At 43.7% G+C, this 25,252-nt stretch overlaps 1 protein-coding gene across 7 annotated transcripts in view; it reads right to left on the reverse strand.

The window, feature by feature from the left end:
- Positions 1–2,872: 2,872 nt before the first annotated feature.
- Positions 2,873–25,252, reverse strand: part of JADE3 (jade family PHD finger 3) — a 70,478-nt gene continuing 48,098 nt past the window's right edge. For all 7 annotated transcript variants that reach the window (XM_064438017.1, XM_064437988.1, XM_064438026.1 and 4 more), the window contains 6 exons: positions 23,059–23,270; positions 20,405–20,572; positions 13,092–13,208; positions 12,164–12,637; positions 7,866–7,983; positions 2,873–6,326 (listed from right to left, as the gene is read on the reverse strand). In XM_064438017.1, the coding sequence (XP_064294087.1) occupies positions 5,434–6,326; positions 7,866–7,983; positions 12,164–12,637; positions 13,092–13,208; positions 20,405–20,572; positions 23,059–23,270 (1,982 nt within the window). In that variant the 3' untranslated portion in view covers positions 2,873–5,433. The remainder of the gene's footprint in view (positions 6,327–7,865; positions 7,984–12,163; positions 12,638–13,091; positions 13,209–20,404; positions 20,573–23,058; positions 23,271–25,252) is intronic.

A 25,252-nucleotide genomic window follows, 5' to 3' on the forward strand; every position in this document is an offset into this window, starting at 1 on the left:
TGGGAAAAAACAACAGAAACCAGATAAAATGTCTTGAGGACGGTTAAGTCAAAAGACTACCTGAAAGGAGGTTGTAGTGAGTTGGGTGTTGGTCTCTTCTCCCAAGTAACAAGCGATAGGATGAGAGGAAATGATCTCAAGTTGCACCAGGGGAGGTTTAGATTGGATATTAGGAAAAATTCCTTTACTGAGAGTGGTCAGGCATTGGAACAGGCTGCCCAGAGAAGTGGTGGAGTCACCATCCCCAGAGGTGTTCAGAAAATGTGTAGACATGTCACTTTGGGATATGGTTTAGGAGACATGAAATGTTGGGTTGATGGTTGGATTTGTGATCCTAGAGGTCTTTTCCAACCTTAATGATTCTACGATTCTATAGAGGTGTCATTACAGAGCCTATCTGGAGATATAAAACAATGTCTCAGATAAGACAGGCTAGGTGAGGCAGATACCCATCTTCAGGGCTGCTGAGAAAGCCATGGGAGGGCAGGGAGGGTCTGCCCAGCCTGAAACAAAAGAAGAGTCCCAGAGAAAGGGCAGGGCAAGGTGGATCTACGAGGTTGTCCCAGCCAAAAGAAGCCTACAGGAGAAAGATTATCTGGAAGCTGTACTCACAGAGGCGGGGAAACTAATGGGCAAATATCCAAGGCTGCTTCTCCTTACACAACAATGTAGTCATGCAAAACTATCCAAGCTATTTGTAGAGAGGTTAACTTGAGGAACAGAAATAGGCACGCACATCTGCTGTTTTCAAACAACTTATCCAACTGCTACGTAACATTTTGTTTCAGAAAGCTGTGCTCGCAGTTGCTTTAATCCACTTCTGCCACAATTGCTCCAGACGAGTCCCGCGGTTGACAGATGCGCTGACTTGGTTAGGAGCGGAGCCCAGGAGCGGTTATCCCAGGGTGGTATCTGCAAGAGGGGTATGTTGGAGAATTGTACCTCAGGAGGGACAAAAGCCTGTTCAGCCATGAAGGGGATGTAAAGGAAGATTCAGAAGCAGCAGTAGCAGGGCATCTCTCATGAAACCAGAAGTCTGTGAGGCACTCCACTGTTTTCCATCTCTGCCCTTCTCCAGTATTTTTCCCTTGCATGCCAAGCTCCCAGGTTGTGCAAGCAACTTCCTTTTGCTCATTAATTCACATCAAAAGCATGTTTTCCCAATAGATGCGTCAATTCCCTGCAGTGCTAAACCTTCACGAGTACTGGGATCATCAAAACTCCCCACGATCAAAATGACGGGTTTCGCTGGATTATCTTTGCAGCTCCCAGAGGCAGGCTTTGAACACTTCGTAACGCTCCGTCCCTCCCAGATATCAGATACATGTCACGTGTCTACAGGACAGCCAGCGTGCCAAGTCCTAGTCATCGGTGAGGTACCACATCAAAATCAAGTGAAGGTTTCAGGCTTATTTTTAATAGTTGAACATTTGTGATTCCTCCTGCGGTTTGGGATTCATGGTGCAAACACACATTCTACAAATGACATATTCGAGTTACAGCTGAGAAACTATTTCCTTTGGACAAAGGCATAAATGCAAAAACGATGGTGCTGGGAATCACGGCACAGCCCCTGTTAGTGCTTGTGAGAGCTTGGCCCCAGTTACCATCAACAAGTAACCGCACTTACTTATTTGTAAAGACTCTACAAACCAATAGCAGCTGCTCCCTAAAATAGCAGAGATACCAATTTCCTTCCTTGGTCCTGTCTTTCCCACATCCCAGCCACAAGTCGGGTGTATTCGGAACGGGCATGGGAGGCTGCCAGTCAGAAAGTCACAAAAAGGAAGGCCGTTGCTGGAATCCATTGCAAGAGTGCCTTTAGGGAAGGAGAAATCCTCGTCCTGAAAAAACAGCTGACAAGCCAACACTTACTGCCTCTTCCTAGTACTGATTTTTCCTCTCTTCTGTGTGCACCTTTATTGCCTTTTTCCCTCTCTCTGTTTTCTTTTCAGACGAGGGACTTGTTCCATTCCACCCGACGCACCTCCGGCTCCGCTCCCGGCCTGCCCCGGGCCACCTGCTCAGCCAGCCCCGCCGCACACCAGGCCACAAGTATGTCGGCCGCTTGGCTCGTGGCTCACTCTGCTGCTGCCTGACCCGCTGCAGGCCGGAAGGACACTCTCCTGCCTCCAATGTGCGGATTGTGCATCCCCCGTCCCTCTCGAACGCTGCCAGCTACTGAGCCGATTGGAGCAGGAGGGATGCTATCGGACCAGTTGCGCAGCTACACCTGCTCCTTTACTCTCCCTCTTTCTCCTCTTTTTTTGGCTTCTCCCCTGCCCTGGCACAGGGAGCAGCTCCTCTCTGCCAGCAAGGTGTATCACAGCACCGGCCTGTGGGAGCAGGGGGAACTACAGCATCAGGCCACGTAAAACCGACATAACTTGCTTGTGCCGATTTGTCCTTTGCACGCATGCTTGCACACACGCGGCAGTCGCTGGCTGTTAAGTATTCGTTTGTGTGTGCGTGCAAGCGTACGAGGAGAAGGATGAGACAGAAGGCCTGGCTACAGCTGTGCCCCTATAACTTAATTTGTCCAACGAGGGAAAAACAGTCATACTAAGGCATAAGCAAATATATTAAAAAGTGAGGCCAGGGCAGCAAATGGTCTGTCACATTTGCTCAGCTAGGCAGAAAAGAAAGCCAGGCTTGGACTATTTGCTATGCACAGCAAATTAGTGTTCAGCGACTCTTTTTTGGGAGGCTGAAGGGGAAAGGTTTTCCTTGACGCTTCAACTTGTTAAAGTATTGCCAACTCAGCAGAAAAAATTTACTCCTGGTGGACACAGTAGTGCTGTTAGACTGAAGAGTTTTAACAACCTGCCAGACACAGAGGGTAAAGCCCTGAATAAATCACAACGAATGAAAATACTGTTAGCAGTTTCATAATTTAATGAAAAAGTACTTGTAAAAAGGGGACATCTGAAAAAGACCGAGTCCATCTTGGAAAATTGAATATATATATATATTTATATATATAAAACAAAATGCAAAAACACAAAAAAAAATTTGACAAATAAGGTTAAGAGGTAATACTTCAAACAGTTAGCCACCGAACACACAATAAAAACTAGCAAATGCACTTTGGGGACAATACTTGAGAACTACATAACCAAGGGCTCCTTCATATATCTATTAAAATCATGTAAAAATTAGCAAAACCGTTGCCCAGACTGGAAACAACTGAATTAATAACCCCAGAAGAGCAGAAATGCTGAGTTTTGCTGAAGCACCATTTTCCCTCCCTTCTGTCATAGGCTTCCGGCCACAAAATAACACGAACGCTTTGCCGACCTCCCAGATAAGCGTTCCCAATACAAGCTTCATAAAATTTCATGACCAGCGAGAGAGGATTACTAATAAATATCGAAGGAGAACTAAGAGAGTCAGAACTGGAATACAAATGAACAGACATTGGTTTACTTAGTCTGAATGACCCATGGCTTAGAACACAAAGCATTTCCCGTTAAAATAAAATATGTGGAAACCTAAAATGCTACTGCATATTTACACCAAAAGAAATAATTTTGAAGATACAGCTCTAGAAAGATCAATTACACAAATATACATAAAATCAAGAAGTGGAAAAAAAAATTAAGATGCATGAAGCAAACAGAGTAGAATTGCCAAGTATACTTTTTTTTTTTTGAATTTCACTACTGAGAAGTCCTCCAGCCCCTGACCTGTTAGTCCTATTGCAACTAGGGAGATTTCAAAGTTTAAAACAAATCTAAAAATGTCGTCGCCATTTCCCAAGCTAAAAGCAGTAAAGTAAGGCTATGAAGAAAAACAGGTGGTTGGCTGGATTCTGCATAGTCATCTTCACGCTGGGTGGGGAACACCTTTTGTTTCTAGACAAAAGGAACCCTCAACAGAAAGGAGGCATATGACGTGCCCTACACCACCTACGGCCCGTTTCAGCAGGCAGTGTGGGGGCAGGGGATGTTGCGTATTTATGAAACGTGCAGCATTTCAGAGGAAAACAGTGCAGTTGCTTTGCTGATCAACACAACACCATCTGGGAAACAAGGATTTTGTCTGCATTCAAACAAAAATGCCCAGTCATTGGAATGAACAGAAAAGGATTCCCCTCCCTTCTCGCTTCCTCAGTACTGGCTGAAATTTAACCGCTACGTAACAACAGCTAATTTTAAAGGACATACATAAAAGTGTTAGTTTGGGAAACAGCAACCAATCCAGAGGTTGAAAAGCAGCTTAATTAAAATAATAATTTTTCAGCATTTAAAAAAAAAAACCAACCCATCATCCAAACGATGACTGGCTAAAATTTTACAGACCTAGATGCCAGAAATAAGGCTCTCACGCCTGTCTTCAGGCAAATAGGGTTGAAAATTTGTGCCTGCATAACAAGTTCAGACAAAATCATTTCTAATTCAGCTTATTTTAAAAATACCAGGTGCAAACACCTCTGGACGTGAAATTTCATTTTCAAGAGGAACCTGGCATCACCGGTGATTGCCTAAATTTAAGTGTCAAATAGCATTTTTCTTTGAAGTAGTACATCTACTTTTGTAAACACTATCCACAAAATTAGCCATCTGTACTTGTTAGCTGGGTAAAATATTTACAAGTGCATCCCACAACAAGCAACTATGTACAGAGATAAAAAAAACCCAAAGTACTAGAAGTTGTATATTTACAAAATAAGCAAGTTATTGTGAAGAGAAACACAACCTTCAGCAAAAGCAAGGAACAGGGGCACATCTAGAGGTCAGCGAGTTTGGCAGCGCCACTGACGCCTGCTTCCACCCTCCGCAAGGAGCCTGCAAACGCCACTGCAGTTCAAAGCCTCCTGCAGAAGAGGATCGTCACTTAGTAGTCGCTTTGGGCCTGATCCAGCAGAGCACACCGGCATGCGCTCGGAGATCTGAGCACAAACGTTCCCAGGGGAAACCAGCAGGACTTTTCACACGCTTCACTTCCTAACACATCCGCAAGTGCGTTGCTGGATCAAAGCCATACTGCAGGTGCCGTACGAACGCAGTTTCAGTGTCTCCGTTTGCAGCCTCCTGCAACACGTTAGAGCAATGCAAGGTCTTCTCGAATACCTGTCCACCACCGCAAGATTGACATAACATGAATATGTTGCCTCACACGTAACCTGGCAAGGGGGAAGCAGTTTCCTGAATTTACGCAAAGATCAACCGCTTCGTGCTCTCCCAGATGTCACCCTCTAATAACACACATCAACTTCCACATGACTTTGCAACGACGCAGTTAACCTTGCGAAGACTGCAAGCCAATTCACAGTTGAACAAAACTACTCTGATTTCTCTCCCCTCCCCCCATCCCCTACTGCAACTCTTCCTAACGTAGGTCCTGGACTATTTTCTGGAACCTTTTGATGCTGAGCTTTGCACTGGTACACTGGAATATATAAAGGCTGAGTTACCCCGCAGGGGCTTCTAATCACCTTTGTACCGAACTGTGAGAAACCATATTCTTTTTGCTTCTATTGTGACAATCTCTTCCAAAGTCCTTACTTGGGCTTTCTCTCTCTGAGCTACTTCGTCTTAACCTCACTTGCTCTTTGTTTTCATCACTTTCTGCTTCAGAGTCACTCAGCTCTAAGTCAGGACAGTACCCGTCGTTGTCCTGGTACGGAGCGCCTTCAAGCGTCTGCTTGCTCCACAAGCGATCTTTTGTTGCAAGTCGTCTTGTTGGCTTTTCACAGCACCGGAGATCTTCCGTCGTCCTCACCAGACTGTTGGTAGCCTCTTTAAAGGACCGGCTAAAATGTTCTATCGTGGATTTTCTGAAACCACTCTGGCTGGCCAAGTGAGCTGTGAGCACGGACTCTTGCTCGTAGGGCGTCTGGCTGGAGCTGTCTCTCTGGCTCACGTCGCCAGCCCTGCCCATCAGACCGTTGGACTTGGCCGCCAGCCTCGAGTTGTCCTGCTGCACCCGCCCGTTCCCAATGGAAGACTGTCCGTGCAAAGCAGCCTGGAGCGCTAAGGGCTTCCCGGACGGCTGGCCCCGGTGAAACTCCGGCATCTGTGTGGGGCCAGAATCCTTCACCTCGCTCCGAGGCTTGCCAATCCCTGCCAGCAACCCGTTACTTCTGCTGTCATGCTGATACCTGGAGTAAGATTTTGCTTTAATTTCAAATGATTCCTTTGACATCGGCACGCTCCGTTTGCTGTAAACAGTGCTGTTGTTGTCAGGAGAAAGTGGCCTGTTGCCAGGCTTCAGCGAGTTATTTTTGCAATCTCCTAGTGCTGATTTGGGCATTTTTAACTTCAGGGTGATCCTGGGAGGTGGGTAGAACAGCGTGTTCTCTAGTGCACTTGTCAAGGTATGGCCTACAAGAGAAAGAGAAAAGGGGGCAGAAGAAAAAAAAAAGGCTTTTTTAAAAAAGGGTAATCCTTTTGCTACCTGTAACAAGTTTCATAGTCCATTAGAAGGTCATTCAACAGTGAGAAGCATTTGCAAACAATTAGCGTGAAATTGTTTTTGGACATTAAAAAGAAGTGGGGATAAGGAAAACTCTTCTAAATTATCCACCGTTTCAGAATTTAGGTAAGCATTTTAGCATTTCCATTAAAAACAACAACGTGCCCTTTTTACAGGGCCTTAAGCCAGCAAATCGAACCAGTTTTGAGATGACTGAAGTAGTTCCAAAAAAGCTATAAAAAAGGTTCATATTCAGTTTTGGATAAAGAAAAAACAATGCTTCAAACTGAGTTTCAATTTGGACTTAGTTCAACACTCTGCTTTGTATTATAAAATTCTCTACGCTTTAGAAGTCTTTTCACCCCAGTATATTAGTCTTTATGATATATATGTATATTTATATGCACACAGCCCCATTGCAAAGTAGCTATCAAGCCTTTCTAATAAGCGTTAAAAAAGCACTTGTATTTGTAAAGACATAAAATAAATTTAGTAGACATTTCTAATAAAATGCATTTACACAAAACCGAAGTGCTTTAGAGTACTGCTACTTCCACAAAGTACTCGTCTGATCTAAAACAGTTTAAAAAAAAAAACCACCTTGTCAGTACAAATGGAACCTATCCATGTTTCAAGGGTAGAGAAAGAAAGCACAGACTTCACTCTAAATTGGTCATTAAAAACATAATGTGTGTCTTGAAAGAACAGAGAGATCTTATTTTCACATTGAGGAAATAGCTGCTTTCCCTATTTTAAAAAAAAAAGTAATTGCACTGTAATATATATGTAATATACTCTTCCTCTTTCCAAATGTTGTGTTCCTTATTTCAAGACGGTCGCTATAAAAATGAAGGGCAGAGTGGGTTTTGGTACATCAGCATTCCTAAGCGGTTACTATTCACTCTTGAAAACCAGAGTACTTAAACGCTTTTTGAAAGGAAGGAGAGTAACTGCAGATAGCAGGCTAAGAAATGCCTCTCTGCGCCATTCATCAAGCATGCAAGGCAACATGAGAACAGCAATTCCTATCAGTCACTCTTCCCTTTCGCCTGAAGGAACCAACTACTGACAGCAGGCAAAAAACCTTCTCAGCTGGAGAACGAGGCAGCGGCACAGAGCTTGCTGCAGGGAAACAGTACCACAAAACGGCAGCCAAGGAAGTGAAAACCTAGAGATCACCACCAGCTCGTTTCTGCTATCTGGAAGCCACAGCAATGGATACGTAATAGGCATATACCAGAAGCGGCCATAAAGTAAAGAAATAGCCAAGTAAATGTTTTAAGAGATTAAAGCGTTTTGTGTACGTTGCTACTTTTGTCGACAGTGTACTTGAAAGTTTTTAAAGGCAGATTTACAATGTTAAAAATACTATCCAAGAAACATAAGGACAACACATTTTTTAGTTTAAACAGACAGAATTTGTAAATACTTTACATCTATACGATTACCTGCAGCAATTTCCTGATTAATAAGCTGGACTTGCAAGTTGAAGACCTGTTCATGTACTTTACTGTGAGACAACTTCAGTTTCTCTCTCCTGCTTACCATGTAGCAGAGATTTCTTACCTATGGAGGAGTAACGGGAGATTTAACAGGCAATAAGAAAATAAATCCTGACGTAGTTTAAAAAAAGTGCACCAGCAACAGAACTAGAACAACATTATGTGCAAAATCCCTTGGCAAAGTTCTTGTGAACGTTACTGAACATATGTAACTATGAATTAAAAATAACCTGGAATTTTTTAAATTGCCAATTTAATAAATACCTTTAATATATTCTGCAAGACAGCAGAATATATTTTAATCTATAGGAACAGTGAGTGAACACAAGATTCTAGTCAAAAGAAAAGTGATTTCTAAGACTTGCTTGTCTGTAAGCCTGCTTCCACTATGTACGATGCTGGGGATGTTACTGCAGGCAGTACTGGACTCTCCCAGAATTTCCCTGCAAAGTGCTTCTTAGAATGATTTTTAACAGCTAAACTATGTTTGTTTCCCCTAAAATTATTGCAATGTTATAAAGCAATACTTTTTTACAAAGCCACTCGAGAAAGCTGGCCTGTTTGGACCAAAACTAACATGTAAACCACCTCTAAAAGAACACTGGCTTCTTGTGCAGTGTACACGTTTTGGCTGACCCATTTAGCAGTTTATTTTCTGACTCCATTGCATTGACTCACTAAGTTCAACGAGGCCAAATGCAGGGTCCCGCACCTGGGTTGGGGCAACCCCCAGTGTCAGGACAGGCTGGGGGATGAAGGGAATGAGAGCAGCCCTGCGGAGAAGGGCTCGGGGGTACTGGTGGGTGAAAAATTAGATGTGAGCCGGCAATGTGCACTCACAGCCCAGAAAGTCAGTTGTACCCTGAGCTGCATCAAAAGCAGCGCAGCCAGCAGGTTGAGGGAGGTGATTCTGCCCCTCTACTCCGCTCTCATGAGACCCAACCTGGAGTGCTGCGTTCAGCTCTGGAGCCCTCAGCACAAGAAGGACATGGAAGTGTTGGGGTGGGTCCAGAGGAGGCCACAAAAATGGTTGGAGGGATGGAGCACCTCTCCTGCGAGGACAGGCTGAGAGAGCTGGGGTTGTTCAGCCTGGAGGAGGGAAGGCTGCTGGGGTACCTTACTGTGGCCTTTCATTTTATGGAAGGGGAATATAAGACAGGCAGAGAGACCAGGGCCTGCAGTGACAGGACAAGGGGTAATGGTTTTAAACTTAAAGAGGGTAGGTTTAGATTGGGCACAAGGAAGACATTTTTGACAATGAGGGTGGTGAGGCACTGGAACAGGTTGCCCAGAGAAGCTGTGGATGCCCCATCCCTGGCAGTGTTCGAGGCCAGGTTGGATGGGGCTCTGACCAACCTGGTCTAGCGGAAGGTGTCCCTGCCCATGGCAGGGGAGTTGCAACTAGAAGGTCTTTGAAGGTCCCTTCCAACCCAAACTGTTCTGTGATTCTATGGTTCTATGATTCAGTTCCACATAATTCTACTTTCACTATTTGTTTGAGTTAACAGCAATATTTCCACCTAATATAAAGAGAACAGAAAGAGGTACTGAAAGTTCTTGATAGACACTTAAAAGAGCTTTCAGAACACAGAAACAGCACAGGGGCTAGCTGAAAGATATTTGCCAAATGTACTTCCCCCAGCACTCAGCTCCATCTGTTCAGAACTGGAACCTCTCTCCCTAGAAAGGGAATCCCAAGATTCCCAAGTTTATTTTCACCACAAGACATAAATGAGCAGAAAAATCTCATGGCACAGGAAGTTCAGAAACTTTGAGACAACTGTTTCAAAGTATGAAGTATGGAATCATAGAATTATTTAGGTTGGAAAAGACCCTTAAGATCTTCAGGTCCAAAGGCTAACCCAGCACTGCCAAGTCTACCACTAAACCGTGTCCCTAAGCACCACATCTATACCTCTCTTAAATACCTCCAGGGATGGTGACTCTACCACTTCTCTGGGCAGCCTGTTCCAGTGCTTGACCACTCTTTCAGTAATGAAATTTTGCCTAATATCCAATCTAAGCCTCCCCTGGCACAACTTGAGGCTATTTCCTCTTGTTCTATCACTTGTTTCCTGGGAGAAGAAACCAACACCCACCTCGCTACAACCTCCTTTCAGGTAGTTGTAGAGAGCCATAAGATCTCCCCCCCTCAGCCTCCTCTTCTCCTGGCTAAACAGCCCCAGTTCCAGTTCCCTCAGCTGCTCCTCTTAAGACTTGTGCTCTCAATCCTTCACCAGCTTCATTGCCCTTCTCTGGACACGCTCCAGCAACTCAATGTCCTTCTTGTACTGAGGGGCCCAAAACTGAACACAATATTCAAGGTGCGGCCTCACCAGTGCTGAGAACAGGGGCACGATCACTTCCCTGCTCCTGCTGGCCACACTAGTCCTGATACAAGCCAGGATGCTGTTGGCCGCCTTGGCCGCCTGGGCACACTGCTGGCTCATGGTCAGCCGGCTGTCAACCAACACTCCCAGGTCCTTCTCCACCAGGCAGCTTTCCAGCCACTCCTCCCCAAGCTTGTAGTGTTGCATGGGGTTGTTATGTACCTCTACTCAAAATAAGTAAATCAATTTTAACAAAATTTGATGCAAATCAACCAATTGTCAAGCAAAAAGAAAAAAACTTTAAATGGTTTCTTGTTTAAGAGAAAAAAAAACCCACTAACATCCCAACCCTCCATTCGAGCCACGTTATGGATTTTTTAATATATATTTTAAAATAAAGATCCATATCCAAATTGCTCCTGGAAAAGGAGATCTGAGCTTGATTATAACTAGATTCAAGACAACAGTTAGATTGACAAAGTGCAAATCTCAGCTCCAACACTCATCTCCCTGTATTTTCCTGCTCTGCTCTCCCCAATACTGTTTTTCCTTTTCTTAAACACTTTTTTCTCTCTCCTGTTTTTCCTTCCCTTGCTCTCCAGTGTCTCATCTCCACATCACATTTATCACACCTACTTTATTTTTTTTACATTCACTAACTATCTCTAAGCCCTTGAAAACTGCAGGTGATCACTAGCTAACAGGCCAACCTAATGGGCAGCCTCCGAGTAGTAACAAGCCTGTCTTCCTCCCCCATCAGCTGCTGGAAAAAGGCACTACATATGCCTTCCTAATAAATTCCTGCTCTGTATTTTGCTGAAGGGCTCCATCTTCTCAAACTACCAGCTAGCTGGCAATCTAGTAACAGCCCAGCTAGCTACTAATGGAAAGATAACTTCCTTTTCCTCTTTCTCAGTAAAGCCACAAGCAGTGGTAGGCTCAGTGGGTTATTTTCAGACCGCTAACTAACTGTAGTGCCTAAGGCAGCTACTTGCAGTGAAAGCATCTGGGTCAAGACAGCGACGAGCGATTCAGCCTGCCTGCTCCCTGGGACTAGCTGACACCAGCATGCTGGCAAGGAAAAGAGGTGTGTAAGATTCCTGAATCAGATGTCACAGGAAGTGGTACGAGTGCAGGCCAGCATTATTATTCTCTGTGTGTGGAGCCAAAAAGTCACTGTGGATGTTAACTATCTAGGACTTCACCTACCTGCCTTCAAACTATGAGGATGAGAAGCCCTGCTTTAATATATTTCTGGGATTCTCCAAAAGCTTAATGCACACTCAACCAAAGAACAGTTACTGCTTTACCTAAGCAAACTTATTTTTCCAAAGTCAGAATTGGCTAATATTTACCATCCTATTATAACCATTACAAAACACCTTTTTAAGTACAAATCAAGAGTCCTTCCACCCCAAGACAGAAGGTGGAAGATACAAATTTGTTACGCCTGCCCCATTCCTTTGCTGTTTGCACTTACTTTCATTTAATAAAAGTAACTCTTTTTTTGTTATTGAATCTGTATCACTAGCAACTACTATAGCTGGGCCAAATAAATCTAATTTTTAAAAAACATTTACTCAGTTGAAGTTGAAATCAAAGAGTCAATTAGCAAATATGTCCATTGTGCATCGAAACATGCATCTTAACATACATAAAGGAATAACCTCTAAGCAAGTCAGGAAGCACTCCTTTCACTTTGGATCTCTCACTGGACTGAGCAGGGATGGTCCCTGAAAGTCTCTGCAGCATACCAAAAGACTGCAGTTGAAGGCCTTACTTTTTATTTTTTTTATTTATTGATTTATTTTAAAAATCACCTCCCTGTGCTTCCCCCATTCCCACTTTTGTCCATGAACAAAGACCTTGCTACCTGCCAACAGTTTTTCAAAACTTTAACTGGTAAACTCTTACCCTCTCTAGGTCCTGCCTCAAATGCATGAACATCCTCATGCGAGTATGAATGCTATCTTCTTTTGGCTGCACCAAGCCATTTTCTTCATCCTCCTTGGGAGGAAACAATGGTTTGTTAAAGTTACTTTTTCGCTTTAATTTCCAGTAATTGTAGATGAAGTCTACAGCAAGTTTAGGAAGGCCCAGTTCTGCTGCAACATCCTCCACTTTAACTAGGGAGTAAAACTCTTCTTCCAGCTCTCGGAGTTTCTGGGCTCGCAAACTGGTTTTCTCGCTCTCTGTTTGCTTCTGGTCTGACACACTCTTGGGGTGCTCATCAACATCAGGCAGTGAATTCTGCTTGTTCTTGCTGTGCTTTAGACAATATGACTTGAACTTGACTTCATCCCCGTCATCCAGGATAGTCTTCATCTCTAAGCTATGCTCAAAGGCACAGGTGACATGAAAGGCAGTGATACAGCTTTTCACAGAGCACTACAGACAAAATAAAACAAAAACCCTCAAACACTAGCAGAAGCAACAAACCAGAAACAAAGGACAGAATTACCTTAATTACATGAAGGTCCATCCCTACAAAAACACATTTCTTAAGCACTCTTACAAATATCTGTTGATCCCTTTGAAATTGCTATCACCCAATTCAGTATTTTCTCATTTGTAAGCACTGTTCAACAGAAGGGCCTTTCTATTAATCTCTGACCCACATAGTAGCAAGTCCTTACACATCTCAGCCTTATTCAAAAGAAGTCAATGCAGACTAACCCCTAAATCTCTGTGCTAGTGAACTAATTTGATAGCAAACAGCTATGAAGTAGTAGGCATCTGTCCAACAGTCATCTGCATTGTAAACACAGGAAGAACAAAACACAAAACCAAAAGTCTTCCTTCTCACAAAGACTCAAAGAGTTACCACAGGAGAAGCACATACCTGAATGCAAGCACCGGTTTTCAGTTTGCATAAACTACACACTAGAGCCCATCGACTTGGTGGAATGTGAGACACCTTTGTGATTGGCTCCATCCTTTCTGGGCAAGCAATACTAACCTGTAAACAAAAAGAACAGCATGGAAAGCAGTTATCAAGGCAATAAAAACAAGCTCTCCGTTAATACCAGAAGAAATACGACCACACATTTATCTCACTGTGAGATCTCCATGTGCTCATACGTCTTAGCAAGAGACCCTAAAAGATCCCACATGAAAACAATATTGTGGAACAATACTACTTTAATCTGGTGGCTAGAAGTTGCAATTCTTCAAAACATTTGCGTGATCTACAGCATGCCTTGTTATGAACCAGCTGAGAGACTACAGTAAGTGATGCCAAAGTTTACTTCCTTTCTGCCAGCTCACGATTTGGGGCAGAAACAGATCTATCAGTCAGCAGCCACGGAAAGCCTCACTTCCCAGCTCTGCCTCTCCCCTAAGCACTCCCAAATGCAAGAGGTGATTCTAATACACTCTCCTAACTACAGACTCTATCAAGTGTAATTTGAGAAACCATACAACAAAATTCTCGTACTGCAAAGTACAGTATATTCTCTTGTGCCAGTTTTCACATACTTAGTCTGGATGACCAGTTTATGGATATTATTACTACAAGAAAGAAAAAAATTCAGATAAGCATAGGATACCTTTTCCTATTCTTTGTTATACCAACATCCACATACCCACTGTGACTGAAACGTCTCAGCTGCCTGTTGTCCATACTGGGAAACAAGGACCATCCTCCCTAACCTGGGACACCAAAACAGACATAAATTATCTCCATAGGCGTCCCTGAGCAAATCCGGACAGACAGGATTCATCCAAGGGCAGAAACAATACATTGGCCAGCTCTGAATGACCAACATGCGGAACCGGGCCCATATGAGAATGGCACACAGCAGAGTTTCCAAAGGCTTGGATTTGGATGCTGACACAGCACTTCTTGAATTTAGTAGTTGTGTGCTTTGGAGGGCTACCTGCCTGAAGCAGAAATACAACGCTGATTCTAGCTAGGAAGATCTCCACACTTTCTATGAACAATTCACCTGAACAGAACAGACCTGTATTTCCAGTGGTAGAATCGAGGCCTCTTCCTAAGGGAGTCAGATCTAAGAATTCAAAGAAAGGAGGCTCCTAGATAGCGACCTGTGGCACTGTGAGGCCAGAATAAAGCTGATTCCTTAAGAAATCAGTTAAGACTGAGATTGAACAGCAATTTTTCTTTCCTAGAAAATTTGAAGAGCGTTATACTGCAGTAGTTTTCATAGATTACCTCCATAATAAGACTTTCCTAGGGAAATCCAGGTTATATGAATTAGTTTAACATGACTTAGTTTGAACTGCTGACTTTACAAGAGCCAGTAGCCAGAGCTGAGTTTCCTAGCTTCCCTTTTGGGGTACATCAACAACAACTTGATACACATATTCATTTTAAAACCTGCTTAATCCCTGAGGAGGAAAGGCTTTGCTTCAGCAGACCTCTACGAAGTAGATTTATCCAAAGACAGCAGTGCTAAATCAAATCTGAGAGTCAGAGCTGCTGTGCTCAGACTATTTTTGGCTACTCTCTCCTTATCATTGCATTGCTCTAAAGATCATTTAAGTAGGTGGAAAAGGCAACTTTGCAAGAGATTACTAGGTGCATAATTTCTACATTTAAAAAAAGTTGATCAGCAGTTAATGAAATAATTACATTAATTGACTCTAATAAGATTTATATTTGTTATAGTACTTCACCCTCCGTTCCCCAACTACAAGCCACATCTTCTGGAATATACTGAGGTCAACCTGCTGCATGGCATTTCCAGCAGTCTTCATTAGGAAGATTGTGACATGCTTCAGAGAAGGTCCAGGTTTTACCAGACAAGAAGGAGAACAGGCAGGCAATATATGATGTCCTCATCAGGTAGAGATGACAACTTAATCTGTTGGGACCTTCCTCTAATTTGGCAGGAAACTGACAAAGCTGTCCCTGAAACACTTGAATGGTTCCACAAAATCATGTCCAGCACTCTTAAACATCACCAAATGAAGGGTTTTGCTTCCAGGATGAAAGAGCCTTTCATCAACCTAATTTGACCTTGCTCAAAATAGAGCTGGTTACAAGTTGCACAGGTATTTCTGAAACAATATTGTACAAAGATTGACTGCAATTCTCGTCCCGGTTACCACTACACTAAAAGGCAAGACTTCCTTTGGGAATTAAGGGCTTATAGCAACTTGTTGGGCTGTCTATATTCCTCTCAAAAAGAAAGCAGAATCTTAGTGAATTTTTCTGGAGACTGAGTAATACCACTTTCCACCATGCTTCCCAGCAGGAGCTGGGAATTGACACAGACCTTCTGCCTGTCCCTCTCTGCCCCTTTTAAAGCTCTCCTTGCTCCTTCCCCAGAGGGGACTCATAAGGTCAGGAAACATTTATGTTGGAAATACTGTCCGTTCAGCTTGTAATGCTGCCTGTTTATACTACCCCACTTTGTAAAAGCACAAAGAGGCACTTACAGAGTCAGGTGCGATTTATTTATACTGGCCTCATGCCACCTGCATGCTTCTGATATTCAAAGAGAGGAGTCAAGGCAAAGTCTGTTTGAACTTCTTTGCTCACAAGGGATCCAGAGAGTAGAGGGGCCAACATTTTCAATCCACAAAATCTCCCATCCCAAGGCAGAAATGATCCATCTGCTGTAACGTGTAACTGTTTTCTCTGTTATTTCTTCACCTTGTATCAGGTTACATTTTTACTGCTGTACTCTGAAGCAAAATTTTAAGAGTGGGAGCAAGTGAAAAATATGGGCTGTTGAAGCCTCTTCCCTGCAATTGTTATGCACACAAGCTGCCATCTCGATAGTCACCCTGCCGTCCTCTGCTCCCCTGCTAACCTGCCACCAGCAGCTGCACGAGTGCACAGTGATCTGCATCGGTGGCTGGGAATGGATGGCCAGTGGCTGGAGCGCAGCCGCTCACAACAGCAGCTAAGGATAGCCAGTTTGATACCCTTCCAGTTGTAGCAAAGAAGAATAATTTTCTGCTTCAGCTAATACCGCATTGACTGAGGGAGGACGTAACTGTAACAGGTTATCTAAGGTAGAGAAAGACCTTGAATTTCAAAACGCTCAGTGTAAGTTTTCTGTCTCAGTGTTTCTGTTTTTTAAATATTTTTTAAAAGAAAGTCTTTTAAGAAAACATGAAATAGATTACACATTTGCACTAAAAGACAATAAAGGCAGAAGAACAAAAGGATATAAACCAACAAGTACACTTTGGAAAGCAAAAACCTTCAAACATCCCAGTCAGTCAAGCAAGAGCCAAGAAAGCCTTTCGAAAGCATTAGAATCATAAAATCATTTAGGTTGGAAAAGACCCTTAAGATCATAAAGTCCAACCATCAACCCAACACTACCATGTCTCCTAAACCATGACCTGAAGTACCACGTCTACACGGCTTTTAAATACCTCCAGGAATGGTGACTCCACCACTTCCCTGGGCAGCCTGTTCCAGTGCTTGACCACTCTTTCAGTAAAAAAATTTTGCCTAGTATCCAATTTAAACCTCCCCTGATGCACCCTGAAGCAGTTTCCTCTTGTTCTACCACTAGTGACCTGGGAGAAGAAACCAACACCCACCTCGCTACAACCTCCTTTCAGGTAGTTGTAGAGAGCCATAAGATCTCCCCCCCTCAGCCTCCTCTTCTCCTGGCTAAACAGCCCCAGTTCCCTCAACCTCTCCTCATAAGACCTGCTCTCCAAACCCTTCACCAGCTTCGTTGCCCTTCTCTGGACACGCTCCAGCAACTCAATGTCCTTCTTGTACTGAGGGGCCCAAAACTGAACACAATATTCAAGGTGCGGCCTCACCAGTGCCGAGAACAGGGGCACGATCCCTTCCCTGCTCCTGCTGGCCACGCTAGTTCTGATACAAGCCAGGATGCTGTTGGCCTTCTTGGCCACCTGGGCACACTGCTGGCTCATGGTCAGCCGGCTGTCAACCAACACTCCCAGGTCCTTCTCTGCCAGGCAGCTCTCCAGCCACTCTTCCCCAAGCCTGTAGCGTTGCATGGGGTGGTTGTGACCCAAGTGCAGGACCCAGCACTTGGCCTTGTTAAACTTCATACAGTTGGCCTCGGCCCACCGATCCAGCCTGTCCAGGTCCCTCTGCAGAGCCTTCCTACCCTCGAGCAGATCAACACTCCCACCCAATTGGGTGTCATCTGCAAACTCTCTGAGGGTGCACTCGATCCCCTCATCCAGATCATTGGTTAAGATATTAAACAAGAATGGCCCCAACACTGAGCCCTGGGGAACCCCACCAATGACCGGCCACCAACTGGATTTATCTCCGTTCACCAAAACTCTCTGGGCTTGGCCACCCAGCCAGTTTTTTACCCATCAAAGAGTACACCCACCCAAGCCATGAGCTGCCAGCTTCTCTAGGAAGATGCTGTGGGAGACAGTATCAAAGGCTTTACTAAAGTCCGGATAGCCAACAATCCCAGCCTTTCCCTCATCCACGAGGTGTGTCACCTGGTCATAGGAGGAGATCATGTTGGTCAGGGAGGACCTGCCTTTCATGAACCTATGCTGGCTGGGCTTGATCCCTTGGTTACGCTGCACATGCTTGGTAAGCTCACTCAAGATGAACCGCTCCATAACCTTCCCCAGTACCAAGGGCAGGCTGACTGGCCTGTAGTTCCCCAGATCCTCCTTCTGGCCCTTCTTGCTGATGGGCGTCACATCAGCAAGCCTCCAGTCATCTGGGACCTCCCCTGATAACTGGGACTGCTGGTAAATGATGGAGAGCAGCTTGGCAAGCTCCTCTGCCAGCTCCCTCTGTACGCTTGGGTAGATCTCATCCGCCCCATAAACTTGTGAGTGTACAGCTGGAGCAGCTTGTCGTAAATGGCTTCCTCCTGGATTATGGGGGGTTTGTTCTGCGATCCGTCCCTGCCTTCCAGCTCAGGGGGCTGAATACCCTGGGGATAACTGGGGTCTGACTGTTAAAGACTGAGGCGAAGAAGCATTTAATACCTCAGCCTCTTCCTCATCCTCAGTTGCAACGTTCCCCTCCATGTCCAACAGAGGACAGAGATTCTCTTTGATTCTTTTTGTTGTTAATATATCTGTAAAAACATTTTTTGTTATCCCTTACAGTAGTGGCCTGGTTGAGTTCTAGCTGGGCTTTTGCTTGCCTAATTTTCTCCCTGTAAGACCTCACGAGGTCTCTGTACTCTTCTTCTGTTACCTGCCCCTTCTTCCACAAGCGGTAGACTGTCCTTTTTTTCCTGAGTATCTTACAAGGAAGGGAGGGAAGAAAAAACATTTTAAGACAGTGCTGAATGAGCTGATGAAGGAAAATACCTGGTGCAATTGCCTGCAATAATGCTAGCCTATAGTTGGTGAGGTCCCTCTCTGAACCTTTTACCGAAAGGCACAGACATGTTTATGGCCCATCCCTCTCTGCATTCTGCTTTGCTCAATTTTATTAGGGCCACAAGAGGAAATGGTAGTGACTTTATAATTCATCTGTTTCTTTTGGGGGAGTTCCAGTGTGCTACTAGCCTGGGGAGAAGAAAAATAGGTATATGAGAATACGTATGCTCCCCTAAAGTATCCATCCCCAGGTCTTCAAACTCGGGGTCTTTCTTGTCCCCTGCAGCATGTAAGGCCACAGTGACTATCCAGACAGGAACTGACCTGCCATTTTAGCAAAGATTCCCAAAGGCTTCTCTGGCAACTGAATTGTTTTACAAGTGGCAACGCAGAAGACGGAGAGACAAAATGGATCCAAGAGGCATTTCCTGCCCCTACTGGCAGGTGTCACCTCCTCACCATGCCTGACACGCTTGGCATTGGTGTGGAGGGGAGGAGGTGCCCAAGGCCTGGAGAGGCCTGGAGCCACTGAATGGACTGTGGGAGCTGCTGATTCGAGCTCCCCCACCTGGGTGCTCCCCTGGCAGCTTCTCTCCCTCAGCCAGAAGGAGGTGGGCAGGTGGGAAGGCAGTGTGTACTCCCTGCCCTGCCGTCACATGCTTCCCAAACCTGCCGGTTCCTCTTCTGCTGTTGACAGCATCAAGACAACCACGTGCAGAAAGGATTTCTTAGGAAAAGCAGTCTGCTCAGAGCCAGGAGAGCTTCCAACCAAGACACTTCATAAGAACAGGAGGAAAAGTCAGGAGATTATTTTTAAATTTTATTTAAAATAAATAGTTGGGGTTTTTTTTCCCCTCAACTCTTCTCTCTTTAAAGGTGGGAGAGATGCCAGGAAATACAGGCCTGAAAGGAAAATGCAACTGCAAAGGTAACCTCCTTGAAAAGCAGATATATGCCTGAGACAGAGCTAGGCATTACACATTACATCTGGCTGCTATGTTAAAAACAATACTGAGGATCTTAACATCTTCCTCAAAGTTTTGCAAACGTGAGGCCTGCCTGTGTGCTTGGGAGCAGAAGTTTCAGAAAATAAGGCATCCACTCCCCGATGTCATGGTGCCGAAAGATCTGGCTACCGCCCTGCATTAAACCCCCACTGTAATAGATCTGTGTATCTTACCAGAAAGAAAACAGAAATATTCCAAGTACAAAACTAAGTACAAACCCCACCTATAAATGAATGAACATTCCAATTTACAGAATTACAATGTGATATGAACTTGATTCAAAATACAGGAAAAAGTGTAAAGCTTCATTATTAAACTCTCCATATATGTATGCACTGATACATTTTAAAAGTCTTTATTTATAAAATATGACATAGAAGATAAAAAGCCTAATCTCCCCACCATTCAGAAAAATTTTAGTTCAAGAAGAACATTAACACCAAATCTTAGAGTCCATCCTACACCAATAAGGCAATGGTGGGGGCATTGTGGGTTGTTCTTTAAAAAAAGAGTGGACGTATGCATGCAAGTTACACACCTAACCGAGCAGACAAATTCATCAGAAAACAAGAGAGACAATGAAGCTGCAGTTGTACAGTGAACACTAGCTTACATCTAGCAGGCCACGCAGATACCATAACAACGCCAAGAAGTGACTGCTGACTAAATGGAAGGGACCAAGTGATCAATTAATAGAACACAAGCTGGACCCTCTCCCAGTCCCCACAGACCGTTCAGACTCATCAGAATAAAGTCAGGTATTAAGCCAGGCAAACACCTTAAACCATGAGAACATAAAATGGCAGAGGAGGGAATGAAAAGGAAGGAGGGCAGAGAGGAGTCTAAGATACAAAAGAAAGAGGCAGAAATTAAATTTTACCTCTGGAATCCAGAGAGCACAGCTCACATGTGCCCACTTGGTCCCTGTCCTAGTAGCTTTCATGGCACCTCCTCTTTTGGGACACAGGAGGCACTGAGGATGTATTCCCAGGACGCAGGTGCGACAGAGCCAGCTCCCTTCAGGTACTTTTAAGATTCCATAGCATGCCTTAGAGGAAAACAGGTATTGAGATCATTGCACCGATATGATTTCACACGCAAGCATTAGTACTCAAATGGACCAAAGTTTTCAAATACTAAAAGCACAGTTTGGCTTTTATTTAATCCTTCTCTAATTTCTGTACCTTAAAGTGAGTCAAGTGATCAAAGAGATAACCAGCCTTTAAAGCAAAGTCTTTTTATGCTGGTTTCTTTTTAAAATGTGTGCTGGTATTATTTGTTTATAGTGTAAAACATACCCATTGTGACTGTAACACCACCACTGGTGTTAAGAACCTTCATCTTTCCTTTTAGTGACTTTTAAATTTCTGAAGCAACCACCGTAGACATTTCTTTAAATTAGCTTCTGCATCTAATCCTTTTTAAAATCACGATTTCCTACCGCTAATAACGTTACAATTTAACATAATTCTACTTAAATGTGAAGGGATACGAGCTGTTTGACTGAAGACCATTTCCTGCAATATTAAAAATTACCCTTGTGGTTACAGTTCTGTGAATCGTTTGTTACTTTAAATATTAATGTGATATTGCAACAAAAATTATAGCATATACTGAAATTACAGGGTGCTGGGTTTTATGCATATTTCCCAAGTATTGCACTTAAACCCTCAGAAAATGAAGAATTTCTTAAATTTTGCTAGGTTTGAGAATTTAAAAAAAAAAAAAGGACAAAGAATAGAAAAAAATCAGTCTGCTTTCTGATTCAAATTCCAAGCAGTTCTTAATGGCTAACTACATGTGAATTAACACTGTCTCTGGGAACAGTAATATTGCAAGCCTCAACAGCACAGGATCGTTACCTGTAACCCGTCTTTCAGATTCAAATCTAGCATAAAATTCCCACATTTGTCTTCCCAGCATTCTTATTATAAGATCTCAGTATTTAATACAAAGCAATACCATAAAACATTGCACATTGATGTCAGGCCTGTAGAGATGGGGACTTTTCAGAATTAAATCCTGCATTATGGAAATGCCGAGACTGACTAACAAACACTATTTTGATGTGATGACTTGTAAAAACCCAACAGGGGGAGCTGTAATCTAAATTTTACAAGTGTTTTTTCTTGTCTGCGGCACATTCCCACTAGCATTCTTTCTACTATTAATGCAGAAGAGGCATTACACCTAAGATCACATGTAGGTGATTGGAAATGGACTGAAACTATTTTCTAATATAATCCAGCTAATTAGTGGAGGAGGCCTAGACTACTAAACCAGTAATTTCACAATGTGTTTGAGCTGGCATGAGAGGGCACCTTGAAGGAAGAAATCTCTCACACTCCTCCTACTCCCCACCTCCACACTGTGTGATGACAAACAGACCTGCTGCTATGTAGTGAACCAGGGCTGATCCAGATTAAAAACAGGATGATTTGTCACTGTTGTTGGGATCAGCTCTGGCCCAGACATGCTCCCCAGTTTGTTTCAGGCAGGTCCAGCATGGGGAAGGGTCAGGAGGAAGGAGGCAGCAGGCCATCAGCTCAAGCTTAGCTGTCAGCAGGCAACCACGAGCCTCTGACTGCAAATTCATCATTACTTTTGAACAGGCACAAGCAGGGGCTGAAGCAGGCGGTCCAGCTGCCGGCTGTATTCCTCTCACTGGCTGCGCTACTGGCACTCAGGCTCACGTGGCTGCTTCACACGGTGCACCAGATCAGGAAAGCGGCCGGGCTGGAAGCCAACCCACTGCGAGCAGGGAGATGACAGGTCCTTTTTCAGCCAGATACGTTTTCTGAGTATTACTTGCAGTTAGTACAAAACCACATTAAAAAAAAAAAAAAACAACTTCTAGTCTCTTCAATTTTTAGCAAAAACCCCTTCCAGAACAGGACGTACAGAAACCACAGGATTCATATCCCTTTTTTGATTATAAGGATGCCTCTGCCTGACTACACTGAGCTCAATCAGTGTGAAGTCTTGGCCACATCTGAAATGCTATAAATGTGAGCAACATTCAGACTGAGAGCACGGTTACTGCAGGTGCTTATGCCTTCTAAAAATGATCAGTCTGTTGAAGTGCCTACATGTGGTTTCAGATGGCTAAATTTGGACAGCTCGTGTCTGGCCAATTAACTAGTCAGTCAAGGAGGAAAAACCCCAGTTCTGAAACAAATGATCTTTAGATTCTTCACATATAGGGCAAGCCAGTATTACCTGCCCTGCTTATCTTCAAAAGAAGGTTTAATAGTAGGAGAGAAATTGTTTATGGTCACAGAGGAAGTACTTGCAAGTCCCAAGAACACACTTTGTGTTCCTATTAGGCTGTAGATGTTCACATAGTTACCATGCTCGGCCACTAAATCTACTGTAACTGTCAGGGTACAAAAATTCAACTTACTATTGTACCACTCTTCATACCTAGAAAATGAACAACGCCTTCCAATTAACATTTAATACTAGTTCAAATTGCACACTTGCCAAGGTAAACTAAGACCACAGGACAGCGTCAACATTCCTGCAGACACTAACCTGATGGACACAGATATTACACTTGTCACAAAACACCATGTCATTCCCGTCTTCACTGTCAGGGGACCGGCACACATCACAGATGACGTCTTCATCATATTCAATACCCAATCCTTCTTCAGTCTCAATAGCATGATTCATGTTCTCATGACAGTGCCGTTCCAGCACTTCGATTGTCTTTTCCATCGTGTTTTCATCCAGGGGCCCACATCCTGCAATGAAGAATAGAGAAGGACAATCAGAGGACAGTCAGGTACCTCTGACCGAGTCCGAGATACAGGAAGAGAGAAGAACAACTTCCGTCAATTAAAGCAGTAGACACAGTGTCTTCTCTCCCATCACACGTACTAAAAATAAAAAATAAAAAAAGGAAAACCTTTTCCACTCTCTGGCTTATTGTGGCATTATCTTATAAATACAAATAATACTACTACTGGAGTAAAACACAAGACTACACCTTGAAGCGAATACAACAGCACAAAAAGACAGACAGCAGTTTCTGTAACTGCTAGCTGCTCCCATACAATCCTCCCTCCACCTCCATAATTTTAAGAAATACTAATGACATCCAAAATCACACAAAATGTTCTTTCAAAATTACCCACAAGGTTCTTCTGAACACCAACTCCTTAAGAAATAAAACTTACCAAGAACACTTTAGATCTTGTAAAGATACAGAAGTTGCCACCACCCAGTACCAGCCAGTACACTACTAGAGTGATCAGCACAATAGATGAGAAGAGCTTTTATTGTTTTGGGGTGGTTGTTTTTTTTAATGAAGTAGTAGATAAATATACTGTTGGCAATCCATACTGCCTGTTCACTTGAGCACTACACATGCTATATATTCTTACCACCAATCAAACTTAGCATAAGCAGAACCACTTAAAAAGGATTTGCTATGAGACTGGTCCTCAGCTCACAGCTTCCGGACATACACTGCGTAAGTAACCCTACGACGTTCACATCTACAAGAAATCTCCAAACTGCATCCTCTCAAAACCCTCAGTCAAAATGCTGCTGCTGCCCATACTTCAATACTTTACTATTTACTGAGACCTTCAAAGGCTGGGATGTTCACCTAATGTCAGAAGCTAACATTTTAACTGCTGGACTATGCTCAAGAATATGGCTATTAATTTGGACTCCTTGTTGCAACCAATAAACAGGGAGATGGAAAAGATAAATGACTGCTGATACAAAGTGTCTTCTGCTATTAAACTCTTCCATCTGATGCCTGGATATTTTCTCACTCCCTGAATTAAGAGAGTTACAGAATCATTCAGGTGGGAAGTGACCTTCAGAGGGCTCCAGCCTAATCCCTGGCTCCCAGTAGAGTCCAGACAAGGTTGTTGCTCAGGAGATTATGGTTAATCAGATCTTGAAAATGTCTATGGATGGAGATCTGCCTCCCGACCTACCAAAAAGCTTTGATTTTACTAACAGCATCCCTATAGTCCTGGGAAGCTTGTCCTTGCTTCTACCTCTTACGTACATCCTTCAGAACTGGAGCTCAGTTATGAGTTCCCTCCTTCACTAAGGAGGGTCTCCTGACACATCTACGTGTTTTCCTGAATGTCTGGATGGATCTTTCTTGTGCTTGGACAAGACTTCCCTTAAAGTCCTCTAACGCTCTTCAGCAGTTCCACTCTTCAGAGCTGCCTCCCAGATCTCGCCTACCGGTTACCCAAAGAAGTATAAACCTGCTCTCCTGAAGTCCAGGACCAGAAGGCTACTTCCATCCCTCAGTCCCCTTAGGATCTTGATCACCACTGATTCATAGCTACTACAGACAATGCCATCAATTATCACATCCCTACAGGTGGTTCTTTGTTTGTGAACAACAAATCCAAGAGATACCAAGTATTTCCCTCTTTTGCCCACCTGTCCTTCCTAAAGGAACTGCAATCATCCATGGAAGAATGCCAGCCACACAGACTATTCCACTACAGCTCAGTTGTTCCAGTGATAATTCCAGGATTATTCTCCATAGCTCACTCCCCCGATAGCCCTCTACACCCACAACTCACGTGGAAAAAAGAAAATTTACTTAGCTGATTTTAAATGGGCTAACATGTGTGAAACTTAATTAGTCTGTTAAGAACCCAGCATGCAAGCTCCTCAGAACTCTGAATTTGTGGCAATAATATGTTCAAGTTTAAGAAATGGAAACATCTGCTTTTCCTACACCAAA

The sequence above is a fragment of the Phalacrocorax carbo genome, chromosome 1 (genome assembly GCF_963921805.1).
Source record: "Phalacrocorax carbo chromosome 1, bPhaCar2.1, whole genome shotgun sequence".
NCBI classification, from domain to species: Eukaryota; Metazoa; Chordata; class Aves; order Suliformes; family Phalacrocoracidae; genus Phalacrocorax; species Phalacrocorax carbo.